The 26345-nt window shown below is 36.6% G+C and overlaps 2 protein-coding genes and 1 non-coding gene across 6 annotated transcripts; 2 read left to right on the top strand and 1 right to left on the bottom strand.

Annotated features, from left to right (window-relative positions):
* Positions 1 to 878: 878 nt before the first annotated feature.
* On the top strand, positions 879 to 10928 carry LOC104120999 (histone deacetylase 2). Of its 4 annotated transcripts, XM_009632887.4 has the most exons (13): positions 880 to 1193; positions 1303 to 1358; positions 3128 to 3245; positions 4159 to 4221; positions 4399 to 4467; positions 6713 to 6879; positions 6977 to 7041; positions 7118 to 7164; positions 7371 to 7415; positions 7494 to 7544; positions 8555 to 8641; positions 10334 to 10421; positions 10529 to 10928. In XM_009632887.4, the coding sequence occupies exons 1-13, from the start codon at positions 1095 to 1097 to the stop codon at positions 10630 to 10632; spliced, it is 1059 nt and encodes a 352-aa protein (XP_009631182.1). In that variant the 5' UTR covers positions 880 to 1094; the 3' UTR covers positions 10633 to 10928. The 4 variants fall into 4 exon arrangements, with proteins under 4 accessions (XP_070038631.1, XP_070038633.1, XP_009631182.1 ...); XM_070182530.1 differs by lacking the exon at positions 1303 to 1358 and having other exon boundaries at positions 879 to 1193; XM_009632893.4 differs by lacking the exon at positions 4399 to 4467.
* On the bottom strand, positions 2635 to 2739 carry LOC117273612 (U6 spliceosomal RNA). Its single transcript, XR_004503613.1, has one exon. It is a non-coding gene; the product is annotated as a U6 spliceosomal RNA (small nuclear RNA).
* Positions 10929 to 12625: 1697 nt separating the features above from the next.
* On the top strand, positions 12626 to 25920 carry LOC104121010 (K(+) efflux antiporter 4). The gene is made up of 20 exons (XM_009632905.4): positions 12626 to 13101; positions 13462 to 13505; positions 14243 to 14304; positions 14399 to 14477; positions 14595 to 14656; positions 14733 to 14808; positions 14957 to 15031; positions 15480 to 15551; positions 15655 to 15738; positions 16656 to 16724; positions 16815 to 16892; positions 17248 to 17336; positions 19479 to 19575; positions 21213 to 21266; positions 21882 to 21977; positions 23352 to 23540; positions 23622 to 23699; positions 23895 to 23939; positions 25159 to 25248; positions 25363 to 25920. The coding sequence occupies exons 1-20, from the start codon at positions 12810 to 12812 to the stop codon at positions 25447 to 25449; spliced, it is 1818 nt and encodes a 605-aa protein (XP_009631200.1). The 5' UTR covers positions 12626 to 12809; the 3' UTR covers positions 25450 to 25920.
* Positions 25921 to 26345: the final 425 nt, after the last annotated feature.

The raw sequence follows: 26345 nt of genomic DNA, 5'->3' as shown, positions 1-26345 counted from the left end.
TTGCAGAATGTACATTTGGTAGAAGCCTATGGTCCAGACTCATGCAATGGTTACAGATACAACAACCATCTACAACATTGTGGACTGATTGGCAGCACTGGATTGTAATGAAAACAAAGGGGCGATCTCAGCTGGCCAGGATACTCAAACTAGTGTACGCAGAATATACACACACATTGTGGATTGAGAGAAATGCAAGGATATTTGAGAAGCAAGCAACAACATGGATGTCCGTGCAAGGAGAGTGGTCTGCATGTGTAATATTAGAGTTGAGGGTTATACTCGTGTCCTTACAAAATGTAAATACTGAGTAGTTAGCTCGTGAGAGTAATTGTATAGATGAGGTTAGGAGGCTGTGAAGGTTAGAGTGAGTTATTTTTCCAGTTTGGAAGTAGGTTGAGGTGATCTAGTGCTTTGTAAATATTTGCATTGGTGGTTAATACAAAAATATTTAATTATCAAAAAAAAAAGATAATAAAATATTTCCAGTTATCTCTTTCTGTATCAATTGTTTAGTAAATGATCTTCTCTTAGTTTCTTTTGCAATTAATGAACCTTTTAGATTATGATTTAAATATTCTTAAGCTGAATTTTTTTCCAAAAAAATATTAGACTACAATCTAAATTTTACTAATTATTGCACATACCACATAACAACTTAATATTTTCTGAGCAAACTAAAAATTTTATGAGCAAATATTAAATCGGAGTCTTACGTTATCCGAAAAGAATAATTATTCCAAGACTCTATGCATAACTTCTTAAAATAGACAAAATTTAAACAGTCGCCTAAAAAGACCATTTTACGTAAGTCAACGCTAATAACGAAAGCCACGTGTCTAACTTTCTTTCCCTTTCCGGAGCTGAGTCCAGTTCCTTCAACCACTCATGCCAGGTGTCAAAGCTCCGAGTCCCTTCTCAGTTCTGAGTATACTACTGCTGCCAATTTCAGCCGAGTCAACCTTCCTCTCTCTCTGACCTCAATCTCTCTCGTCTTCTTCTTCTTCAATTCAAATTAGTTCAACAAAGTCATCGCCATTAAAGTTGCTCAATTTCTCAATTGTTTCACTTTATGCAATTCCCCTCTTCTCCGAATGTCGACAGCATCTTCATCCAAAACCGACGACGCCGAAGCTCTACGTCGGCATCGTATTCTCTCTAGCAAGCTGTATTTGGATGTGCCTCCTTCTAAGGTATATAACTGAAACTTGTTCGTTTTTAGTTCAATTTTTATTTAAAAATTTAAAGTAAGAGTTTTACAGGAATCTCTCGGATTTTAGTTTTGTTGTTTTTCCTGATCAGGTTCCGTTGATATACTCGTCATCCTATGACATTTCTTTTCTCGGTATTGAGAAACTGTAAGTGCTGCAAATCTATGCTACATTCAGGGTGAAATTTGTTTGAGAAAAAAAAAAGAAAAGGAATTGATTGCAGGATCAAATGGTGAAAGATATTGCCGAAATAAGTTTATTTTAATCCTTAAAATTTTTGATTGCTAAATTCCTTATGTCTACCTAAAAACGGATGCATAGTTATTGTCGTGGAAAGTTCTAGCAATGGTCAGGTCTAAGGTATGTAGTTCTAGACGGAAAAAAAATGGTGAAACTCTAGAAGTGCAATAGAAGTACTAAAGCTGGTTATCTTAGCTTTGTATTTTAAGATATAAGTTTAATGATATTGAGTTTGGAAGTAATTGGCATCTGTTCCTGGTAAATCATGACAATATGAAATAGGATGTTTTATATTATGCAAATGTGGTGGATATTGGAAGATGATAACTAACTTTTTCTATGTACATGACTGGAAGAAAATTTAAACATTGTGAAAAGTTGAACGGAGTGTTGATAAATAAAGAAGATGAAATAATGGAGGTATAGTCCAATTCAATCTGAATGAACAACATCTCACTATTCATATATCTATTCTAGATACATTCCTTCCGGCTACTTAAGTCCATTCCATTCAATACTAAACAAACAGATTAGGGGTTCTTTACTTCTTATCAAAAAAAGAAAAGAAATATTCATAAACAAACACCGGACTAACGTACGTATAACAACAATAACTAAGTTTTAATTTCAAAATAGATTGTAACGGCCCGGGCCCAACTACCGACGTATTAGCCACTCTAGCCTAACTTTTGGTGGCTCATGGTGTTGTTACCTTGAGCTTTAACCTAAAAGGTGCTTCAATAGTTGGATTCCTGATCCTACTTGGCCTCTTAACTTTTTCCTCCTATTCCAATGTGGGATATGTGAGACAAGCTTCAAATTGAATTCCCTACACATCCCCACCCCCCTAAAAAAAAAAAAAAAAAATCCATAGGTTGTTACATTCAACTCCTTATAGCTCAACTTCCTCGCTCATATTTGCCCCACCCTCGTACTAGGAGTGATATTGCTCGTGATACTACTTGTTACAACCTTGGCCTTGTTCCCTTTGGTCCAATATTTGGGGCCTAACAGTTTTGGCCCATTGGGCTTCTACCCGAAGGACGTCCCGAGAGTTGCATTCCATTTCTCGCCTTATATGGCCCATAACTTTTCCTCTCATTCCCATGTGGGATTTTCCTAAGGCAAGCTTTACAACGAACCCCCTTTCTATTTTGACTATCCGCTGTGGGATGCTACAATTAAAGGTTTGTATTATTTTCAATTTGTGCATTTCATCCTTGCACAAGGGCCTTGCCAATCTTCTCTATTTCATTCCAATTTTATTGAATTTCCCGTTTGTCATGAAGGTCATGGATATAAAATATAGCTCATTGACAAAATGGCAGGGGCCTCATTTCTATGCGTTTCATTTGCTGCACTTGAGGTGAAGTATACTTGTTTCCTTAAGCCAAGGGTTTACTGGAAACAACCTCGTAGGGTAGGGGTAAGGTCTGTGTACACTTTACCTTCCCCAGACCCTACTTGTGGGATTACACTGGGTTTGGTGTTGTTGGTATTGTTGAGGTGAAGTATCCTTGTTTGCAGAGCTGAATTTCTATTTGGTTAATTTTTTGTTGAGGGTCATGTCTGTTTATTTTCTCTCTAAAAAGATATTATTTTTTCTCTGAAAGAACTACTGCCTTAACTAGGTTTGAATTTAACTGGAGGCCTCATTCAAGCATTTAACTTCACAGGCATCCATTTGACGCTTCAAAATGGGGTCGAATCTGCCGGTTTCTCTCTAAGAACGGTATCGTGGATCAAAAGCATATAGTTGAGCCTGTGGAGGCAACAAAAGATGATCTGCTAGTGGTAGCAACTTCTACTGATATCAACTTAGTTATCTGTTGAGTTATTATATCCATTTATATTGTTTTCAAATGATTAGTTGAGTCAATTTGAAACATGCTCTTACACTTTATCTCCCTTAAATTTATGTATTCTTCACGCTTGCAACTTTTTAATCAACTTGATGAATTTCTATCTCAAAAAAAAAAATAAAAAAATCAACTTGATGACCTGATATTTTCTAAGGAACACGGTGTCATTACTTTTTGAATCTAAGTTATCATCACCTCCATTCAGCTAAACTCAGATACCATTTTCATATATGAGATTCTGATCCCATCCACCAGTTATTTGAGTTCACACATCTAAGTTTTGAGGATCGTTTGTCGGAATAATTACTTCAGGATCCTCGCTGTAAATCTTTTAACTACCATTTTAAGGCATTGCCTATGTTTGAGTCCATAAATGCCAGGGTCAATTTGGAATTTCATTAAGGTGACATACAATACATCTAGTTCTATTTTTGTATATATTTGCAATATTGTTGTCAAAACAGGATATTGTTGCTCTTTATCTGATCTAGGTGCTGTCAGCAATAATACTTAAGCCTTGTGCTGCAAATCTTTTAGTCAAGTATTGGGCTCCTCGTTGATTATATAGGAGTTCTTGAATGTCGAGGTCTATTTGCAATCTCATTTAGGTGAATTACAGCACACTGAGTTCCAGTTTTTTTGCATGTACAGAATTTACTAGTCACTTTAGGATGTTCTTGGTCTTTTCTCCAATCTAGGTGCTGTAACTCTACTTATTTGTTAGCTGTAGTCAGTATGACTAGCATTCTTATGGACCGTCCTTGTACCTAAGCATTCCTATGGACTGTCCTTGTATCTGGCAATGTTGAGGGTGACTGATTAATGTTTTGTCATTTCTGGTCTAGGTGCATTCAGAATCATACTTGAAAAGTTTGAATAGCAGCTTGAATGTCTCCAAGATTGTTGAGGTAAGACTCAGAGCTGAAGTTTGCTGGTGTTGATCCATCTTACTACTATGACAAGAACAAGTAAACAGACGTGTGGTGTCATCATAGATTTTCCAAGACATTGCTAGCTACCTGTTTTTCGAAAAGTTAGTTTTCTTGTTTTGATACTCTTGATTATCTCATGCCTGGACCTTTTAGGTCCCTCCTGCTGCAATGCTTCCCAATTGCCTTGTGCAGCAGAAAGTGCTTCGCCCTTTCCGCAAGCAGGTGAAATTAATTATTCACAGATCATCTTCTTTTTTTCTAGTTCTCTGGTTCATATTTTGTTGATGTTAACGTAGGAGAAAGATGCTAAAATCTATTTGTATTATTTCTTTACGCTTCACATGTTAGCATACATGTATCAATATATAGTTATATACACAGTAGAGTACACAAGGGTTAGAGTTCTAGGTACACTACTATACTCTAACACACAGCTAACTAGTCTAAACCTAACCCTTATAGTGTGGGAGATTGGATTCACTAGGAATATTACATGAAGTAGGACTTGCTCTAATACTCCCCTTGCAAGCCGAAGGTAGAGAAACAACATTCAGCTTGAAGCAAAGTAGCTCAAATCTAGCAGAAGCAAGAGGCTTGGTTAATACATCAGCTAGTTGGTCTTTTGTTGGCAGGAACTGGACTGAGAGATCCTTTCGAGCTACTTTGTCACGGACAAAATGATAATCAATCTCAACATGCTTAGAGCAAGCATGGAAAACTGGATTGATAAAGCGGCACCAAGATAATCACACTATAGGACTGGAGGAGTGGGAAGTGGAATGCCCAGTTAAAATAATAAAGATTGCAGCCAAGAGAGCTCAGCAGCAGCAGCAGCAAGAGCCTTGTAGTCCGATTCAGTGGAAGATCGAGCAACTGTCCGTTGTTTCTTAGAGGACCACGAGACTTCAAAGAAAAATGGCATAGCCACCAGTCGACTTCCTATCATCCGAGGAACCTGCCCAATCGGAATCAGTGAATGCTTGTAGTGACAGACCTGGAGAGGCTAGAATGACAAACTGATGGTATTGTATGCTTGAGATATCCGATTATACGTTTACCTGCAGCCCATTGATTTAAGCTTGGAGAGTGCAAAAATTGGTAAACTTTAATCACCGCAAATGCAAGATCCGGCCAAGTGAGAGTTCATAGTAAGGCTCCAACTATAATGCGATATAACTTAAGATCATGAAACAAAGAGCTATCCCCAGTGTGTAGCTTTGTATTAGGTGCCATGGGTGTGCGAACATGCTTGCACTTGAGCATGCCAGTCCTAGTTAGCAGATTGCTAATGTATTGCTGTTGAGAGAGCCAGAGACCGTGGGCAGTATACTTGGCCTCTACTCCCAGAAAGAAACTTAAAGAGCCCAAGTCACAAAAGGAGAATTCATCACCAAGCTTTGAGATAATAGAACTAAAGAAGGATGGATGGCTGCCAGTCAGAATTATGTCGTCAACATACACGAGCAAGTAAGCAACTATTGCATCAGCTTGATACACAAATAAAGATGTATCAGTTTTCGAGGGAGAGAACCCAATAGCCGCGAGAAATTGATGTTGCCTCATATACCACGCACGAGGGGCCTGTTTAAGGCCATAGAGAGACTTCCTGAGTTGACAGACATGGTTAGGATATAAGGGATTAGTGAAGCCTGCTGGTTGAGACATAAACACACGTTCATGAAGCTGACCATGTAAAAAGGCGTTTTGCACATCCAGTTGCTTCAGATGCCAACATTTTGATACAGCTATTGCAACAACCACTCTGATGGTGGAAGGTTTCATTACTGGACTGAATGTTTTAAAATAATCATGTCCTTCAAGTTGGTGAAACTTTTGGCGACTAGACGAGCTTTGTAATGCTCAACTTGACGTAAAGGGTTTCTTTTAATCCGGAATACCCACTTGCTGCCTAAAACATTTATGGAAGAGTTAAAAGGGAACCAATGTCCAAGTGCCATTGCGGAGAAGAGCGTTCATCTCTAAGGCCATGGCATCATGCCATACTTTGCGTTTGTTGGCCTCAGAAAAACTAGTAGGTTCAATGGAAGGGGGAGATGATTGTGAAATGGATGCAATGGATAAATTGGAAGGTGGTGGCATATGAAATAATTGCATGTGATGAGTGTGTTGGGGTGGAGCTGTGAGTGAAGGAATTCACGGTGGCTTGGGTGGTGATGGTCGCCACTGGTGGTGGAAGCAATGTGGACGATGAGTCCGATGGTAGCTCTGATACCATGTTAACATAGGAGAAAGATGCTAGAAATCTATTTGTATTATTTCTTCACGCTTCTCATGTTAGCATACATGTATCAATATATACACAGTAGAGTACACAAGAGTTAGAGTTCTAGGTACATTAACACAAAGCTAATTAATCTAAACCTAACCCTTATCGTGTGGGAGATTGGATTCACTATGAATATTACATGAAGTAGGACTTGATCTAATTGTTGATAATTCTTTGTAGGTGGGAGGAACAATCGTGGCTGCAAAGCTTGCAAAAGAACGAGGATGGGCTATTAATGTTGGTGGTGGATTTCATCATTGTTCATCAGAGAGGGGAGGCGGTTTTTGTGTTTATGCTGATATATCTCTTTGTATACATTTTGCATTTGTGCATTTAAATATCTCAAGGTACACCAAATGGTAATTCATGTATAATGTGTAACTATGTACAGTTAAAGGTCATGGCATCTCAGTGAAATCATTTATGAACTTTTTTCTTGCACAGAGTCATGATAATCGACCTTGATGCACACCAAGGAAATGGCCATGAAATGGACTTCTCCGAGGACAGTATGTTTCTCGTCATTCATCTTAAATTTCTGTGCCATTTAACTGTTATTAATTGGTGATTGTTGGGTGCTGGCAGGAAGAGTCTTTATCCTTGATATGTACAATCCTGGAATTTATCCACTTGTGAGTTTCCATCTTGAACAATCTGCTGCATGTTGAGCGGGCTGTTACTTTCCTCTCCTTTCCTTGTTCCTCACATGCCCCGTGCCCCCATCCCTGACCGAATCAATTCTGTCTTTTGATTTCTGATTCTCTTCTAATTGCGCTGATAGCATCAAAAGGTAGCAGTATCTGATCAGATCTGTTGCGAATCTATATCATTTTTTTAGGATTTTGAAGCCAGGCGGTACATTGATCTAGGAATCGAAGTTCAGGTTAGATTCAAATTTATAGAACACGTTATTTGTTTACTTGAACTACACTGACATCTGTGGCTTCCTTAACTTTGGCAGAGTGGGACTGCAACAGATGAATACTTGACTAAGCTAGATCATGCACTTGAGGTATGTAATTGAACTTCTTCTCACCACTTTCCACACATTTTTTCCCTTAATAGTATCTCATTATTGCAAGTTATACTCTTGTGTCACCTTTTTGTGCCTATGTGCTGGTGACCTGTCAAAGCATGTCTACCACATAGTGGTTATTGTTTAATTCTAAGTCGTCATGAGAACTCTGCAGCTATTAGTTTTATTGCCTTCTCTAAATAAGGAGTGGGGAATATATGTTCTGCAAAAGATCAATGGATTTCCTCTGATGCTGATACAAGAAAAGTGATGTAACTTTTCAACTTTATTTGAATTCAAGTCCTCCATTCTGCGTTTACTACTATCTTCCGTATGTTCTGATCAGTGCAAAAGTTCCGTATGTTCATTTGTTAGATGGCTACAGGTAGGATTGCTGCAAATATTTCACTAGTGAAGTTGCAGATTATGTCAACATTGTCACTAACATCTTTATTTTTTTAATGATTTGATTGCGTGAGGAACTGATTTAGCCTTGGTTATGACCATTGCTCCTGGTACAAATTCTAGAATTCAGTCCTAGAAAAACCATGACGACTTTCTGTTAATATCTAGTGTTAATGAAGTTACCTAGAATTATCTAGGAAGAAGGCTTGTGGAGAGGAGCTCTTCCTTGTGCTTTTTGGTTGAGATGGAGTAAAAGGAACACAGGAACTTTTGAAGAAATCGAAAATGCACTGTGAAGAGTTAAAAGCTCCCTTTTGTTCCTATAATATTTTTTGTGTAAGAAGGATATTCCCTGTTGTGTAGAGGCTAGAGGGATCAATATCTTTGGAGCTTTGCAACCAGACTTCTGTAAAGTGTTTACATCTTTGTTGTCATGAAATCATTTGACTTAAAAGAACTAATGTGTCAGTGTCTTCTGATTCTTCTATGCTTTCTTTATTTATCGGAAACATTCAAACACATATATTCCTAGTGAGTTCTCGATTATTGTGTTGATTTACCCTTGTAATACATGATTGATTGTTATCCTAATGGACTTCCAGGTTGCAGAGAAGAAATTTGATCCCGATTTTGTTGTCTATAATGCTGGCACTGATATTTTGGATGGGGATCCACTTGGCAGGTTGAAGGTAAGACCCACAAACTGGAAACAAGCTATATATGGGTTGCATGTCTGACAGAAGATTGTGCTTCTTTCTGTGGCAAACCACACACAAGATGGAACTCTATGTGTTTTAATTACTACAAGCTTATAAATATTTTAACATTCTTTATACGGCTAACTGGAGGAGTATTTGTCATAAGCAAACAAGCAAATAATTATAAAATTTGGGATGTAAGAAAGTAATCTTTTTTTTTTTAAAAATCAAATACATGTTTTTGGCTTGAAAGGTAGGATGAAGATACGAAATATCCCAACTCTGTGCCAAGCATTAGGCACAATTTTATCGATAACTAAATTATGTAACGTACATGCAGTAGACTTGTTACATTCGCTCTATCTAATTTTACGTGATACTATTACTGGACATGTAACTTTAAATTTTTGTTCTTTAAAAGGCGTGGACGTAAGGCGAGGCGTTTTACATATGCCTTAGCGAGGCATAGGGCATAAGCCCCATGAGTATTTAATTTTTAATATTTCATAAAATAATATAATTACAGTAAAATATTTATAAATAGGTAAAATTGCATACAAATTGAAGAAAACTATAAATATGTGAAGAATTTATATAGATGTGCTCCATCCCCACAAAAAAACTAGTCAAATACGCTACTTACAAGCACAGGTTACTTGAGTTGAAAAGAATTAAGTTTTATACTTGGATGAACAAAAAGGATGACTAACCTACAATTTGAACTTTGAACTTGTTACTATGAAGGACAATGAAGTTCTCTTTGTATTTGCAAAAAAAAAAAATGATTGTTCGTTGCTTTTGGGAGATAGTAGCAGACTAGCGGACAAGATAAATAATTGAAGAAGAATATAAATTAGGGCTTATATCAATAAAAAAGGTCTTGACTTTTAAATTTAATGTTTCAGTTCTTTTTTAAACTTTTGAGTAATTACAAGCTCACTTTTGAGAATTTGGGTATTATATGAAGAACTTATTCTGCAAATTTTGTTTTAAAGTCTCTGGGGCTTACTACTCACTACAAAAATGCGCCTCAACGCCCTGACATACGCCCCGAATTGCTGGGCGTACGCCTCTTGAGACTTTCGCCTTACACTATCGCCCCGGGACATTTTTGGTGCGCCTCGTCCCAGGGCTCGCCTTGAAAACGCCTTTTAAAACACTGTTTTTGTTTGACTTGTGTACAAGTGGTGAGGAAAATAGTTGAGTAATTGGTGAATATTAGCTTGGTGGAGAAGTCATCACATTGATGTTTATTTGATTATTTAAATGATTTTAAATTTTAGTAAGTAAAATAATTAAATTGTGGTAACATTTTTGTACATCTCGTAATAAAAATTGTGTCTTATGAAGTATGATTGATATTTGCTCCAGCCTCTGTGTATAGGCTTGGGCCTAAAGGATTTGTGTCTTTGAACTTAGCCAGAGAAAGGTAAAATATCAATCATGCTTCTCTCTTTGCTCAAATCCTTCAAATAGCCAAAATTAATGGGCATGCCTCGAATTCTGGCAATACTAAAGATTTGGTTTGATTGAAGCAGTTTTAGTTTCAGTAAGCATGTACTGCCAGTTTTGTTACAAATAAACGGCAGCCCTTTCTATGCCCAAATTAAAAGAGAGGGGGAAATGAGTTTATGCCAAAATCGTTTGTTGCTATTTTTATTAATTGCATATGTGCCCGTGCAGATCAGTCCTGATGGCATTGCTAGTAGGGACGAAAAGGTTTTCAGGTTTGCTAGAGAGAGAAACATCCCCCTCATCATGCTCACATCAGGTTCAACCTATCCCCTGTTCTCTATTGCTGCCTAGTCATTGAATCATTTTGGCGGACTTCTTGTGCCATATGTTACCAATAACAGGTCTTTTTAATTACATTTTCAGGCGGTTACATGAAATCCAGTGCCAGAGTTATTGCTGATTCAATCATAAATCTCTCTGAGAAATCCCTTATAGACATGAAAAGTTTACCAGCTGGAAAAGCATAGTAGGTGAATGTCCTTTGGGCTACTTTGAAAGGCCTGAAATTTAAACTGTTTTCGTTTGTGTTTCTAAGAAGAGAGAATAATTTCCGTTGATAGTGGTTGCGTGTAGTATATGCTACTGGGATGCAGGAGAAGGGAAAAGCGAGAATGTTAAGATTTGTGCACCTTAATGCATTTAGCTAAGCATGTAAATTATATATTCCTATGTTGCTAGTTCATGTATGAACTCACTCATGCAACTTGTAATCTTCAACGCATCAGGATGTGGTATATGTAAAGGAGGAGCATGATTCAAGTTATGGCTCGACTCTTGGTAGCAGATTGGAATCTGTTTGTGACTTATTGCTTATCGTTGATTGACACAGCTCTACACTCGTTGTTATTCCTAAACCGTGTTCTTTCCAAAGACAACCCCAAAATCCACTGGAAAAATGTAACAACAACAAACCATCTCCTTATTAGGGTGAGTTCACTGTCCTAGGCAGTAAAAAATAAGTCTTGTAAGCCATGACTTGAGCTAGTAATGACTTGAATGTAAACCTGTGTTCACTGTCTTCTGTTAGCTTGTCCTATAGTACTACAGTATTTATTACTATTAGCATCTTTAAGAAGATTGACCGTGGATGTTTGATCTCGGTCAGTACCTTAAAAAATTGACCAAAAAACCAAAAAACAAATGCTGCATCTCTTGGTCTTGGGGGATACAATATCTTCCGTTATTTGGTTAACTTGGATAGGTTAGCATTTTGCATCAGTCATACAAATTATAGTAGCCTAAATGAGAGTAGTTAGGTATAGACTTAAATTTATCAAGCTTGGTCAATAGCTTAATGTATCAATAGAACCTTCATCTCATATTTATTAGCCTGATAAACTTAGTCAATAACTTTAATATGTCATGAGAAATTTCACCTAATTTGACAATGAATGGCTAGCATGCGGAAGTTGGCGATAGGTGATTTGAATATTGTGTAGGTTTAAACTACTTCAAGGTCTAGGATAAATATTCAAATGGAAGATTATAGAAGAAGTCAAATCATCCAAGTTCCTCAAGGTCATTTTTCTAGTTTAGATAAGTTGATTAATAAAAGTAACCAACGATAAAATCACAAAAACATCGAATAAAATAATATAGACATAAAAAATAGAACTTGATTTTAAAATGAAGTTGTCTTAACAATAAAAAATATATATATTATTGCCTCGAATTCAAGTTCATATTTTTATTTTTCTACCCAAATTATTTGTCAAAACTAATAGGGATTGGTTGAGAATCCATTGCATAAACTCCAAATTTACACCTTCAGTCTTATTACTTGATCTAAATAATCATAAATCTATTAGGGGATTGATTAAGAGTTCATTGGATAAACTTATTAGTTTACATTCTCAAATCTTTTTTTTCACTTTTTCTTTTGTCGGACTATTGTTGGTTACGCCATACTTTCTTTTGTCTTCCAACTAATAGAGAAATATTATCATATATTTGCACATGTCGATAAATGCAAATATAGAATCACTCAAACACAAACTAGTAGAGAGAATACAAATTCAAAGTAACTCCTTTATTTTTGGCTTGATAACTAAAGATATGATAGTGCACATATACTCTTAAAATTCTGAAATACCCTCTCCTATCATGTCTGATACATAATTTGAATTTCTTCTCTGCCTTTTTTTTGGCTTTATAATACTGAAGTATCGCCAAATTGCAATCTTCTTCTCCTTTTACTTTTAATTCCCTTATTTATTTAGCATGTAACACATGGTCAAGTGACAAACATCCCTCAACTGTCTTTAATCACTCTCACTAAGTCATATCATTCAATCTTTTATTTTTGTCCAGTAATACAACTATAACCCAATGACCAGAGACTTGTGTCTGTGAGTCCTCATATCTCTAGTTAAAATCTAACCATGGTTACTTTTTAACTTATCCTACAAGTGTCTATTCCTACAAGTCTACAACTACAAAAATTCAATCTCTGTCCCTCTTCTCTCGCATTTCAACACACAGTACGCGTGTGTCAGTGTGTGTTCCATATATAATATATATATATATAAATACACACAATGTACAGTGTAGTACTAAGCATCTTCTGCTACTGAGTAGAGTTTGTACAACCTGTCAAAACCGACAAACCGACGCTACTATCCCCCGTCGCCGTCGCCGCCGTGCAATGAGTGCTCGGAGTCAGAGGAGATCATCCTCGCCTTTAACATCCTTTTTGGCAAAGCTGTCAACAGTTTCAGCAATTACTCTATTGCTGCTTTGTATCGCTTTTGTTTCTGTATTAGCACTTGCATTTGCGCTTCCCGAATCAGATCAGCAGCTCGATGGAGGAGGAAGTAGTAGCGGCAATGCTAGTGAATTGAGCAGTGGACCTCGAAGTAGTCCTAAAGAGGATAGTTTTGCTGATATGATCGATCGGGCTCTCGAAAAAGAGTTCACTGAAAATGATCAAACCGAAGGTTTATTTCCACTAGATCTGAACTCCTCACAGCTCATATTATATTTCGGTTTATTATGTTGCTCATAGAGTTGTACAAAAAAGAAATATCATAATTTGGTCAGTTGAATTGGCAACTGGAGATATGCGTTAAAACTGTTTATTTTTAAATAAATCAATAATCTTACTAAAGATTCTCTTGACTGAAGGATTTAATGTGATTGATTTATAGTTTCATTGATGGTTGTATTTATTGAAAAAATTAGTATGTATAAAGTAGTGCTTTTGTAGTATCATATGCAATTTCAGAAGGTTGGTAAAGTAGAAAAATGATGAGTTACTAACTGATATCGCCATATTTCTTTCCCTATTTAATTGGCAGTTAATGATGCGGGCAGCTTCAATAATAGTGTGGCCGAGCAGCAGGTGTGTTACATCTTACATTATCTCTCCTCTTCCTAGTGATTTTTTTTGTTCATGGTCTTCCTAATTAATGTGATTTTTATTAGTTTGATTTGCTATGTGTACTCATTCAGTTAAAGAAGGTCACTTATTCCCATCAGCTGAACCTTTTGTGGCAAAGTTACCACGTACCTGTACTAGTGAAAAGATACAAGTAGTCGGTGGGACACCACCTTTATAAAAAAAGTTAAAGAATTTCCTATGATAAAGGGAGTAAATTTAAGACTGATATATTGGATAAATGAAATAGCATAATGCATCAGTAAACAAACTTGTTCTTGGTTTTGATACCATCCGATCTCCATTAGTAAGTGCCTGGGAGGTAGCCGTTCCATTATGCTTCTCCATTTATTTCTGTTAATATGGTTCGTCCTCTGTCGGTTCTGAGAAGGAAAACTAATATTTATCTTATAACTTGTAACAACTTAATGATGTGTTTTCCGCTGTTTATAGTCAGGTATATAAGTTTCATTTCTCAGTTTTATTTTGCTGAGGTACAGTTACTGGTTTTTAACTTGTAACATATTTCTAGTTGACCTAGTAATAAGTGGGTATGTATTTAAGTTGTGCTTATACATTGACTGTCATTCTGATTTGTTTTTCTTTTTCATAACCATTATACCATTATACTGATGTTCTTTACTCGCTTATAGGCTACTTGAATATCTGTTGTTTCAATGTAATATTCCTTTCTTTTCCAGGCAGTGTTGGAGACTGTGGCGAGAGTTAAGCCCAAGAAAAATGACACAAAGAAAGAGGACAAGTATATGCTTCATACAATTTCACGGATTAACTTTCTACAGTATTTAGCTCCTTCTTGGTTCTTGATTTACATGTTTTGTACTATTACTTTGTAGATCCTTTCAACTTCATCATGTTTTCAAGCTTGATAATGATCAAGGAGCAGAAGAAACCCCAACTTTGATAGATAGGAAGGTAAGCTTTTAGTGGTGACTTATTTTGCTTCAGCGCATGAGTTGATCGGCTGGGTATGGTTTGGAAAATAAAGATCCATATTGATGGAACATAATGCTTGATATTTTGGTTATTCAGGACAATGTCTTCATCATATCTAATTTCAAGTCCAAGTATCCAGTGTTACAGTTAGATTTGAGGTAAGCTTTCTGCATTCATATGGATGATGACAAGCATTTATATGGCTCACTGCTGCTTGAAATGTCTAATGTTTAGGTTGATATCAGATCTGGTAGTGGTCATTGTTTCTGCAACATGTGGTGGAATTGCTTTTGCTTGTGCTGGTCAACCGGTTGGATCACTTATCTTTAACTGAGTTCTTTTCATTACTGATAAAAGAACATGACTGATTTTTTCTCCATTCAATAGTGTACAATAGGTGTTTTCTTCGGTAGTTTGAAGGCCTTCAAGTTTCTAATTCTTAGTTCATAATTTCTCAGGTTATAACTGGATACTTACTAGCAGGATCTGTCGTTGGACCTGGAGGCTTCAAACTTGTTAGTGAAATGGTGCAAGTATGTAGCTTTGACAAAATGATATTATGAGTTGCTTATTTTCTTCACCTAATACAGTGCAATTGTTGTTTCCCATGGTCCAAAAGGTTCCAGCTGAGCTTGTAATACTTGAAAAGGACGTTTTCCTGATCAGTTGCTTGATAAGAAATGTGAAATGACCTACTTTCACAAGTTTAGACCAGCTTAAGTGAGAATCTCAATTTGATAAGCTTAATAGAGCATATGGGTTCTAAATGACATTTTTGGAAAATGGAAAATGATGGAGACATGCAAGTTCCCAGTAACATTTCAACTTACTGGTTTTGTATTTGCAATTAAGAAAAATATAATGCTGTTTGGAAATTGTTAAAGAAAGTTATCTGGCAATAATAAACTTAGTGTTTTTTTTTTTTTGCTTTTAATTCATTTATCAAGCTTTGTGACACTTTTAACCTGTTTCTGCATATAGGTTGAGACAGTGGCTCAGTTCGGTGTAATTTTTCTTCTTTTTGCTTTGGGGCTGGAGTTCTCAACAGCAAAGGTTGGCTAATGTCAAAATTGTCATTTTTCTTGATGTAATTATGGAGTCATTATTGATTATGTTATACAAACTGTGGGTAACACTGATATTTTATGTCATCTAGCTTCGTGTTGTTCGAGCAGTTGCAGTTCTTGGAGGACTGCTTCAAGTTATGCTTTTTATGTGTCTCTGTGGAATTACAGCTTCGGTAGGTCTAAAATTTACTTGTTTTATGCTGTCTGGTTTTATGTAACTATGTGTGCTTCATTTCTTATTAGTTGTTGAAAAACTGTCATTCTGATGACTGCTTTGTTGCTATGCATTGACAGTTACCAGCTATTTTAATTAGAAAAAAATAGTTTTAATATGTGTTGTATCTGAGGGTCTTAAAAAAAAGCCTGAGGAGAAATGAGGATGGTGTCTGGTGGAATTAGCTTCCTATAGTAACAATAGCTACTAGTGACTTAGCTCAAGAGTCAATTGATGAAACTTTCCTGCTCAATGGGAATGGATTGTTCTTCCGTTCAAATTTGACTTGTTGGCTATACTGCTACACTGAATTGCAGAGCTAGGAGAAGACTAATAGTCTTATGCTGGTTGCCTCTGAATGAGTGCAAACTCCGATGAAATGGTATAAATACATACTAAAAGCATCAAATGCTGTAGTTATCTTATAAAGGTGAAAGCTCTTGGTAAATTTTTAATGGGGAAAAAGTTTGATTCTGTTTAATTACATAACTAGTATAATTAGCTTTCTATATTTTAGTAACAGACAATGTATCCAATATAGTCAATTTAAACGTAGAAGTTTTCCACTTTATCTCATTTTATGCGTATAGCCAATTAAAACGTAGAAGTTCTCCACTTACCAAAAGAAGACCGTATAATTTTCCACTTTACCTCATTTTATGCTTAATAGCTCAGCTGAGTTAAATTGTTGATCATAAGAAAGATGTATATGCTCATGTGACTAAGTCATGCTTGTTAATTATTTTGCCACCTATACATATTGTATGGTAGGAGAAAGTTGCTCCAAGCTAGTACTATGTCTCATCCTTTAGTGCATGCCAAAAGTTTTTCCTCATTCATAAAAATATGAACTTATGCAACTTGATGATTTTGTAGTTGTGTGGCGGTAAATCTTCAGAGGGTGTATTTGTTGGAGCATTTCTCTCAATGTCTTCTACAGCAGTGGTAAGCTTGTTGATATCCAGTTTGCATTTTCTTTCGGGTATTGTGGACTCTGAAGGTTCTGACGGTAACTGACTTTTTTCTTTGCCATAGGTGTTGAAGTTTTTGATGGAAAAGAATAGTACAAATGCCCTTCATGGCCAGGTTACAATTGGCACACTTATTTTGCAGGTGCTTCGTCCTCCGATTTATCTTCTGCACGTCCTTCTTTCTTTACCGTATGCAAGAGCAACTAGTTGAATATTGTTGAATAGAAGTCTAAATGGCGTGCGGCCAATTCAAAGGTCACAAAATGATTTTTCTTTTTTGAGAATGAACAAAGAGAATATTTTCTCACCACTATTTTCATCAGCACAAGAGTAATACTTGCTAAACATTTAATCCGTGGAGCCTGGTGCAGCTATTATTTATCTCACCCATAAGATATTACCACATAAGAATAGATCATAGTAAGTTCATACTCTTCCTTCCCTTGAATGAACAGTAATGTCATGTCTAAATTCCAGGTGCTTTCTCATTCTTTCAGGATTGTGCTGTAGGTCTGCTCTTTGCTTTGCTTCCAATCTTGGGAGGCACTTCCAATTTTCTGCAAGGGTTAATATCGATGACGAAGTCGTAAGTTTGCATACTTGACTTCTTGAACCACTTCTTATTCCCTCTCTGTATATGCTTTGGTGCAGGTCAGCTATATTTGTAAGAACTAGTTGATTTCTGTTTGCTTTCCCTCGGTTTGGAATCTTCTTAAGGAAGGAAAGAGTGTTCTCGAACATATTTTAGGCTCTGTCTCTTGAGAACTAAAGATAGGCTTTTATTGTGTTAGAAGCTGATCAATCTTGCAACTGACCTCTTTTCAGAGCTCATTTGCTGCATGAAAAATGTCCGTTCTATGCTATCATGTCTTGTATGTTTAGCATACTTTTTAACCAGATCTTGCCTAGAGGCATCTGTTCAGTTTTGTAGATTTAACAATCTGACCGTTGATTTCTTTTATCCTGATCTTTCCCAACCGGGATGTTGCAGGGACGCTTGCGCTTGAGTTCTGAATTTAGGTTTTAAGTTCTTAGGAGTTCATTTGGCCCTCTAGAATGTCGTAACTAACTTACGATGAGTTGAGTCTTAAGTCTGTATGACTAAGTCACTTGAGGAGGGAAGGTGGATTGTTCTTTTTAAAAACCAGGTATGTTGAAGATAGAGGCCCAATTAAATTATTCACAATGAAAGCTGGATACCCAAAGAAGTTATTGAAAGCGGTGAACAAGTTAGTGCCTGCTGATACTTTATAATTTGCAAGGCAAGGAAGCTGCACTTGTCCATCTAAATGATGATGACATAGATATGCATGTATAGTCAATATCAGAGTCTAGCAACCTTTTAATTTAATGTAAGTGAGAATTCTCTTTTCCGCAGATGAACATACTAAAGAAGATCAGTTTTCACGAGAGTCTTCTCAATAAAGATTAATGGAAGTTAGAAATTGATGGGTGGATGGTTGATGGTCATATCCCTACCATAGGTTATGCAAGAAGATTTTTAATTGGGTCAAATGTGAAAGACATATATATGTTATGATGGAGCAGAAATAGTAAATCATCAACCGAACACCTGTGGGAAGGTATATCATAAATATGATCCTACATGATTATTGCAAAATTTCACCTAAATTCCTTGGGGTTGGGGTTAAACATCAAGGTGGATTATTGAATCAGCATGAATGAGCCACATTTTTTTTGATTTGCACCGGGTGTCCAAGTCTCTTTGAGCCCCGACTAATCCCGGGGTGCACAGGCCCTCGGCAAGGAGTTTCCCGCAAGTGCACCACGGTTAATTCAGGTTTTACCCAGTCCGATGGCCCTCAGAAATTGTTTGCACCCAGTGGGTTTCGAACTTGAGACCTTGAAAGGGAGCAAACCCCAAGGCTCAAGTCAATTGCCACCAGACCAACCCCTGAGGGTTTGTAGCATTGATTCTTTTCTTTTTTTCTTTTTATCAAGGGGTGTTGCATTGATTCTTGTGAGCCATGTAATAATACTTAACCTTCGTAATGATTCTTGCATATAATCCTGTCTTGTGAGACAGCTGATATAATTCAAATATGGTGCAGAGCAATTAAAAGTGGCCCTGCTGAGAACAAGACACTTCTATATCTGTGTATTTAGCTCTAAAATCTGTAACTTTAGTACCCTTTACTTTTTCATACTCTTATGCTAAGTAGCAATACTTTTAGACTGTCGCTAGCTGCTTAAATGAGGGCGATCTCTAAATATTCTGCATGGCGAGTCTGTAGTATGGCATACTTATTGATTGTTCTTTTGTAAAGAGGACTGATTTTGGCACTTTTGTTAAGGAGAAATTTACTTTTAATTGGGATGACCTTCCAAAAATTACTTTCTGTTACTAAAATTTACATTTCTTGTTGGAATGATTGCGTTGCAGCAGAAATGTCAGTTTCCATGCGCCTCAGTTCTTTATGGTATTGTAATAGACACCGAAGTAACTCAAATGATATTGTATTATGGTGGTCCTAATATATTGCATAGTTGGCATATACTGTACTTACTACCTATAGTGGCATAGTACCGCATTATTTGTTTGTCCTCCATAATGCAAATTCTGGGAAATGTGGAAGGTCTGAAAGTAGATGCTAAGGGAGTACTGCTGGAATTTTGGTGCTTTAAATTGTTTGAGACTCTTGCTTGTCGTTATTTTTGCACCAATCCTACTTATTTGTTGCATTATACTGATTCATCTATCAGCCAGGTTGGTCGTGTTGCTCTCATTTTTGGCTATTTTGTCAATATTATCACGGACATGTGTGCCATGGTTCCTGAAGCTGATGATAAGCTTATCATCACAGGTATGAACTTCCTAACTAAAAAAATTACATTTGTTAACCAATAGCACTTTCTGAGATTTGTGGAGGAGAGGATTCATATAGCCAACCCAACTTGTTTGGCATTGAGGTGCAGTAGTAGTAGTAGTTGTTATAACCAAGAAATCCCTGAGGGTCGGTGGCATATGGCATACAGTTCGAAACTCGATGGATAATGGGCCCACACGTCTACCTTTCTTCACTTAAATACCACCATGCATTTGTCGGTGATAGGGGTCGAAACTGTAACGTGCAACTAACTCACAGATCACGCGCTGCGCTTTTACCAGTAGATCAAAGCAAGAATTAGAGAGAACTAGTTGACTGATCTTAACGCAATTCTTACAAAATACACCTACAACCTATTTATAAGTATGGATATTCTGTAGAACATAAAGAATTACGAACATACTCTAGAAAATAGAGTGGTTTGACCCATTTATATGGTGGGGTCCCAACCTTGACTTTCAACACCGCGCCTCCCTCCTCCCACTCCTCTCTAATTCAAAGTGGGAAAACTTACATGAGTTTGAAACTAATTAAGAAAACCAAGATGAGTCAAGCGAGCCAGAAAATCTAGCACCCAAGGGTGGCCTAGTTCTCACATTGAGTGTTTTGCAGATGTGGGTTGGGCTGGCTCTAAGATTGATAGAAGGTCTACTACCGACTATTGTGTCTTTGTTGGTGGAAACTTGGTTTCATGGAGAAATAAGAAAAGAAATGTTGTATTACGGTCCAGTGCAGAATTCGAGAATAGAGCTATGGCACAGTCTACGTGTGAGATTATGTGGATAAATCATCTTTTAAGCAAAGCTCCGTTGTGATAATCAAGCTGCTATTCATATTGCCTCAAATCCGGTGTATTGTAAAAGAATTAAACATATTGAGGCTGACTGTCATTTTTTTTTTTTGATAACCGTGGTGTCCGGGCCAGCTTGTGCGCACCTCGACTAATTCCACGGGATACTTGTCACCTCCCACCAGCAACACTGACTGTCATTTTATTCGTAAAAAGATTCAGAAAAACTTAGATTTCCACTGGCTACATGAAGACGAGACAACAATTAATCGATTTGTTCACGAAAGGCATTTATTGGAAATCGAGTTGACTACCTTTATAACAAGCTGAGCATGATCAATATCTACGCTTCAGCTTGAGGAGTGTTATAGATAGCATATTTATAGGGATTCATAGAAGATTTTGAAGGTTTCCTTTTTTGATTCTCTCCATAGTTGGAACGCTATATACATGTATTTATACCTGTTGGTTCTTGCAATAATATGGAAGTTATTCTCCAATACTGTCTGTTACCATACGGTAGTACATACATAATTAAGTATCGAGAATCAATGATCAATCTACTAAGTCTCAATTCTAAATATTGAGTGTTAATATACTCCACAAAATACGAGGTGCACTTAGTTTACGCATTATTAAGTTGGCGCCGAAAGCACTTATCATATGCTCTATCCATTATTATGTTGGCACTGAAAGCTTTTCAACTGAACCATTGATATTGATTTTCTTAGTTCTCATGAGTTCTTCATGACGATTTGTGGGCATTGGTGACAGATACTTATGATTTATCTGAAAATTTAATTATGTCCTTTTCTTTTTGCAGACCAATGAACTTTATCAATTGGCTTCAGTGGCATTTTGCCTCCTTGTAGCCTGGGTTGGTTATTCTTCTTGTCACTAAGCTTTTTTGAACTTCTATAATAGAATATGCATTTGGATTGTCTTTTCTTTCTGCTTTCTGGTTATGCATTACTTCCTGTTGACCAGACCTCTCTCTATATCCCCTGGTAGAAAGATTCATGACTTGGACTTTTGAAATTGGAGTTTAAAATTAATTATGTCCTGCTCAACATATCTGTAATGTTAGATACATTCTTTTTTTGTTATCATTTTTGAATAGAAACATTTTTTGAAAGTTCTTCACAGATATATGTTCATATAGCCAATATAATCTTAGTGCTGAACTCTTGAGTTCTTCACAAACAGCTCCTGAACTGTGCTGCAGTCAAGAAGAGCTCAGAACAGCTTGGTCATGCTTGGCCTGCTAATTTTCCTAATTCCATTTGCTATTTTGTTCCAATCACTTCATCAAGTTTACTAATCTGTGCTTTAAGAGAATTTCCTTTATAGTGCATATTAATTGAATTCTTGCATTTTTATTCAGAGAGATGCATGTTGAATGTTTTCTTTTTGTTGGTGCATGCTGAGAACCAATTCTTTTGTTGTATATCTTATCAATAACTGTCTTTTCTTATTGTTTGTACAATTTCAGTGCAGTGACAAGCTAGGTCTAAGCTTAGAGTTGGGTTCATTTGCTGCTGGAGTGATGATTTCAACAACTGATCTTGCCCAACATACTCTTGAACAAGTAAGACTTCATTTTGGTATTTCTCATAAAAAACGACTTCATTATGATATTTGTTTAGTCATTATAAACATAGGGACAAGAAGCATCATGGTGTCAATAGGCATTAGTAAATAAAATCATTAGGCCTATCTGATATTTGAATAGAATCTTATACATGTTTGATATTGCTGATGAAGACATGTATTGCCTGGTATTGAATTACTAATGCAAAGATAAACTTCAATTGTGCTTTTATTGGTACGCCTGAAAGAATAAAGTTGTAATAGTGCTATATTGGTTTTTGTGGGTTTTTACTTAAGGTAATTCATATATTTATCCTTTCTGAAGCAATGTTGTATTGTTAAGGGACAGTTATTGGTTAAGATTTGATAATTATTCTGACATTCTGAGAACTGATTTTTCTTGTTTAGCGTTCAAGATGATCGATCTGTGTAGACCATGATTTCAAGTTGATCAAAAACAATCTTGTTTGTAAATTCTGTTTTTTGACCAAAACTTCATTCGCTCTGCGTGCTAAATAGTTCCAAGCATAGTTTATAATGATCAAGTTGGGATGGGATGGGATGGGATGGGATGGGATGGAAACACTTAGGTTTTTAAGATTGGTTGCAACGCTAAGCTACCTGCAGTTTGTTCTATTTGTCATCAATTGATGTGATAGACATTTTATTTGTTTGAAGATGGTAACATTCAAGGTCATGAATATTGTACCTTTGTGGAGTAAAAATTTGATTCACTTAACTTACAAATAAAACAATAAAAGGACTGCATCCAAATGTGTAACTTTGTAATCAATTATAGTTATATTTTGGAGGTAAAATAGGACTGATTTAATTAAGTTCACCAAGTTAAAATACCATCTATTCATGGTCTGGACCATTAATGGGATCAAGAATGATTCTTATGTGCCTCCTTATGAGAATACATTGGGAAAGTAATCAGAGTATTTAGTTAGAATACAAATCCACTTTTCTTCTGATAAGTAAGGAGACATTACAGTCACGACTATCATCATCAAATCTGCAATGTATTTTGAGTTCTGGGTCCAAAATAGCTTCCGGTTTATGGCCTGCCTTTTTCTGATATTTTTGAATGTGTTTGGTGGGCAAGTGACCCTGCAAATGGGGATTTCTGTTCCCTTAATCCTATTAATGAAATTAAAGTGCTAAAGATTGAACTTGTCAGATTTAGTAAAAGGTTGGTGTGTATTCATCAAAAAGAAGTGAAAGGTCTGGTATGTATGGACGTAATTGGTCCACTTAAACAAGAAAACGACTCGATCCTCTTGTTGTTCATTCTAGTGCAGAGACAAGACTTGTAACGTTTCTGCCATTCTCTGCTGGATACATTTGGTTAAGGTTTATTTTGGTGCAGGTTGAACCCATACGCAATTTCTTTGCAGCTCTTTTTCTCGCCAGTATTGGGATGCTCATCCATGTCCATTTCCTCTGGAACCATGTAGATATCCTACTGGCATCAGTGATACTAGTGGTCATTGTGAAAACTGCTGTGACTTCTGCAGTTGTTAAGGCCTTTGGCTACAACAACAAAACTTCACTGCTAGTATGACTCCGCTGCTGTATTGAGTTTACCTTTTTGCTGGATAACTAAATCTTGTTAACTAAGGAGACTGACATTTTGTAGGTTGGTATGTCTCTAGCACAAATAGGAGAATTCGCTTTTGTGCTGCTCAGTCGTGCTTCTAATCTCCATCTTGTTGAGGTAATTGATACTACTGTTCTCTATGTGATAGGATTTTCTGATTGCTATCCAACTGTAAAAATGGGATAAAATGAGAACTCACACTGCATCATATTTACTGCCTCCCATTCATTGGTTTCCCAGTTTGCTTCCCAGCACTTCTATCTGAAAGGAGTCCTTTTGTTTGACGGATAAATGTATACTTGCAACTTTCAGGGAAAATTGTACCTGCTGCTTCTAGGGACTACAGCTCTCAGTCTGGTATGAGCTCTTGGCTTTTTTAATTGTCTCCTATTGTCTCTGTGCCGATAGATGCTACAGATTTGGCCATTTATATCATTATCTTTGGCTATTTGGACCCGGAACACATGTTATCTTCTCTTCTTTTTCCCCCTCCTACCTATTTGCTTCTATTTTTGGAGTTTGAGTTACTTGTTATTGGAGAAGGCTTATTCTCAGTCCATCAGTACCAATTACAGAGAGAATGCCTCAGGGCTCGAGGATGCTGCGCCTTTTCTAACATTTTACATCACTTATGAGCTGTTTGAACAACATGTTGAACAACTTTTTGAAAAAAAAAAAGAAGAGTTTTTGGAAGTCGGAAATGTGTTTGAATAGTTTAATTCTTTTACTTTTTAAATTTGTAAGTGGAAGAAGAACTTTTGGGGTGAAAAACAGCTCCTAACACTTCAAAAAGTTTAGAAGCACTATTTTCCAAAAAATAACTTCACTTTTTGCAGGAAATTTGCACAAATGCCTTCTTAGTATTTTCCCATAATCGTTGTCGTGAGTGAGTTGAAGTATGTGTGGGCAAGAGAGGGAGAGAGAGAAAAGTAGAATTACTATTTTTAATGAAGGGAACTGTACAGGATAATATTTAATCATCCAGCTCGAGCTAGAACAAAAAGAACCAAATGAATCCATATATATACATATAAAATATATATATGGTACCTGTATTTACACATATACATATATGATAAAGGCCTTATTGGGTAGAATACCTTGTGCTGTGGGTTATCAACCCACGGAAAATTGCCCGAGGCCTGTGCTTTTCTGAATCTAATCGTAGATATTATGCCAGTCATACCTCTGTTCTTTTTTCTCTTAGCCTTTGTTTGGCAAGCTGCTGTAAGTTCTCGATGAGATCGACTTCCGAGTCCAAATCCACCGCTGCGGGCAGTTGCATTTCCATGAGCGTGACCTAGCAAGAAGACTAAATTGGTCTTAGTTACTCTTCGGGGCAGAATGGGTGGGGTGATCGAACCGACTCATCTACAACTCATCTGGTATTTCATAACTATATGATTGAGCAGCTGCCCTTACACCATCTAAAAAGGAATATTTATTATTTGATCCATATCCCACATAAGAAGTGCAAAGGCATTTCTATGATTGCATATGAAGAATAAATCGTTTTCTAATCGCTGTCTTTCTTTAGTTCTGTTTTCTAGCTGAGTTATGACAAAGCTTTTGGCAGGTGACTACTCCATTGCTTTTCAAGCTTATACCTGCTGTAGTTCACCTTGGTGTGCTGCTTAGGTGGTTCCCACCTGATAGTCCAAGCGAGGTAATTATTCCCTTGATGATACCACTAGGACAAAGATTCACCATCAGCACAATTTTAGGCTGCTTGATTGTCTCCTTTTTCACTAAATGCTCCCTTGGACTCACTCATTTTCAGTTGGGATTCAAAAGTGACAACTTCCGCTCTGATAGTGCTAAGCAAAGAATTGCACTGATATCCAAGGATCTGATTCATGAAGGTTAAATTTGTGAGGAAGGTCTAGATGAGCTATTTTATTTGGAAAAGTGTTCCTAGTTCACAGCCTGAATGGTGCTGCAGAAGTTGTGGACTCGGCTTTTTCCTGCCTCTTCCTAATGCGAGGGATTTGATATGTTATTCTTGTTATATATCTTGAGTTAGAGAAAGGCATCACAGGTGCCTCGGAAGACGGGAGAGACTCAACTAACAAGTCAAAGCTTCATTTTCACCTGAGGTAATAGAGATTTTTTCTAGTGACCTGATTCTTTTTTATTTGTTCCTTCTCAATGTAAAATAATTTTGGCTTGTGATGTAATTGAAACTGCTATGAATTCCCAAACTCTCATTTCGATTTATGTTCCACATGTAGCTTCCAGAATGTAATAGTTCATATTTTTATGATATGAGGCCAAATGTATAAAATGTCATGCCTTTGTTTTTCTTTTATGAAAATGATATTGTTTTGTACTTCTTTAATCTTTTTTCCTCAGAAGTCTCTAGTAATTGTTCAGTGCTCAAGTTTGCATGGTAAGTGAGATTGTGCAACTTGCAATCCTCCCATTTCCAACACTATCTGTCAAGTGCATTTATCTCTTCGCTGTCCTACTCCCTATCCATTCTTAGCTCACAAGGGTTATAATGGAAATATCTGGGGTTGTATTCTTTATGCTTGTGAACTGTCAAATATGTGGTAATGAGAGAATTGCATAGTCTTTAATCTAGTTGCTGCAGTTGCAACAAAATTTAACTAAAAGTTTGAAAGCTACTCTTCTCACATTTGATTTGATGACATAGTAAGGTCTTTGGTTTGTTTATTCATTTTCTTTTTCCTTTTGATAGTTGTATATATTTATCGAATTTATTTGAGGCTAGAATGCAGACTTCTTTTCAATGTTTGGACT

Source organism: Nicotiana tomentosiformis, chromosome 8 (genome assembly GCF_000390325.3).
Source record: "Nicotiana tomentosiformis chromosome 8, ASM39032v3, whole genome shotgun sequence".
In the NCBI taxonomy this organism is placed as follows: domain Eukaryota; kingdom Viridiplantae; phylum Streptophyta; class Magnoliopsida; order Solanales; family Solanaceae; genus Nicotiana; species Nicotiana tomentosiformis.
The sequence above is the reverse complement of the archived record's forward strand: the minus strand, read 5'-3'. Positions and strand labels throughout refer to the sequence as shown.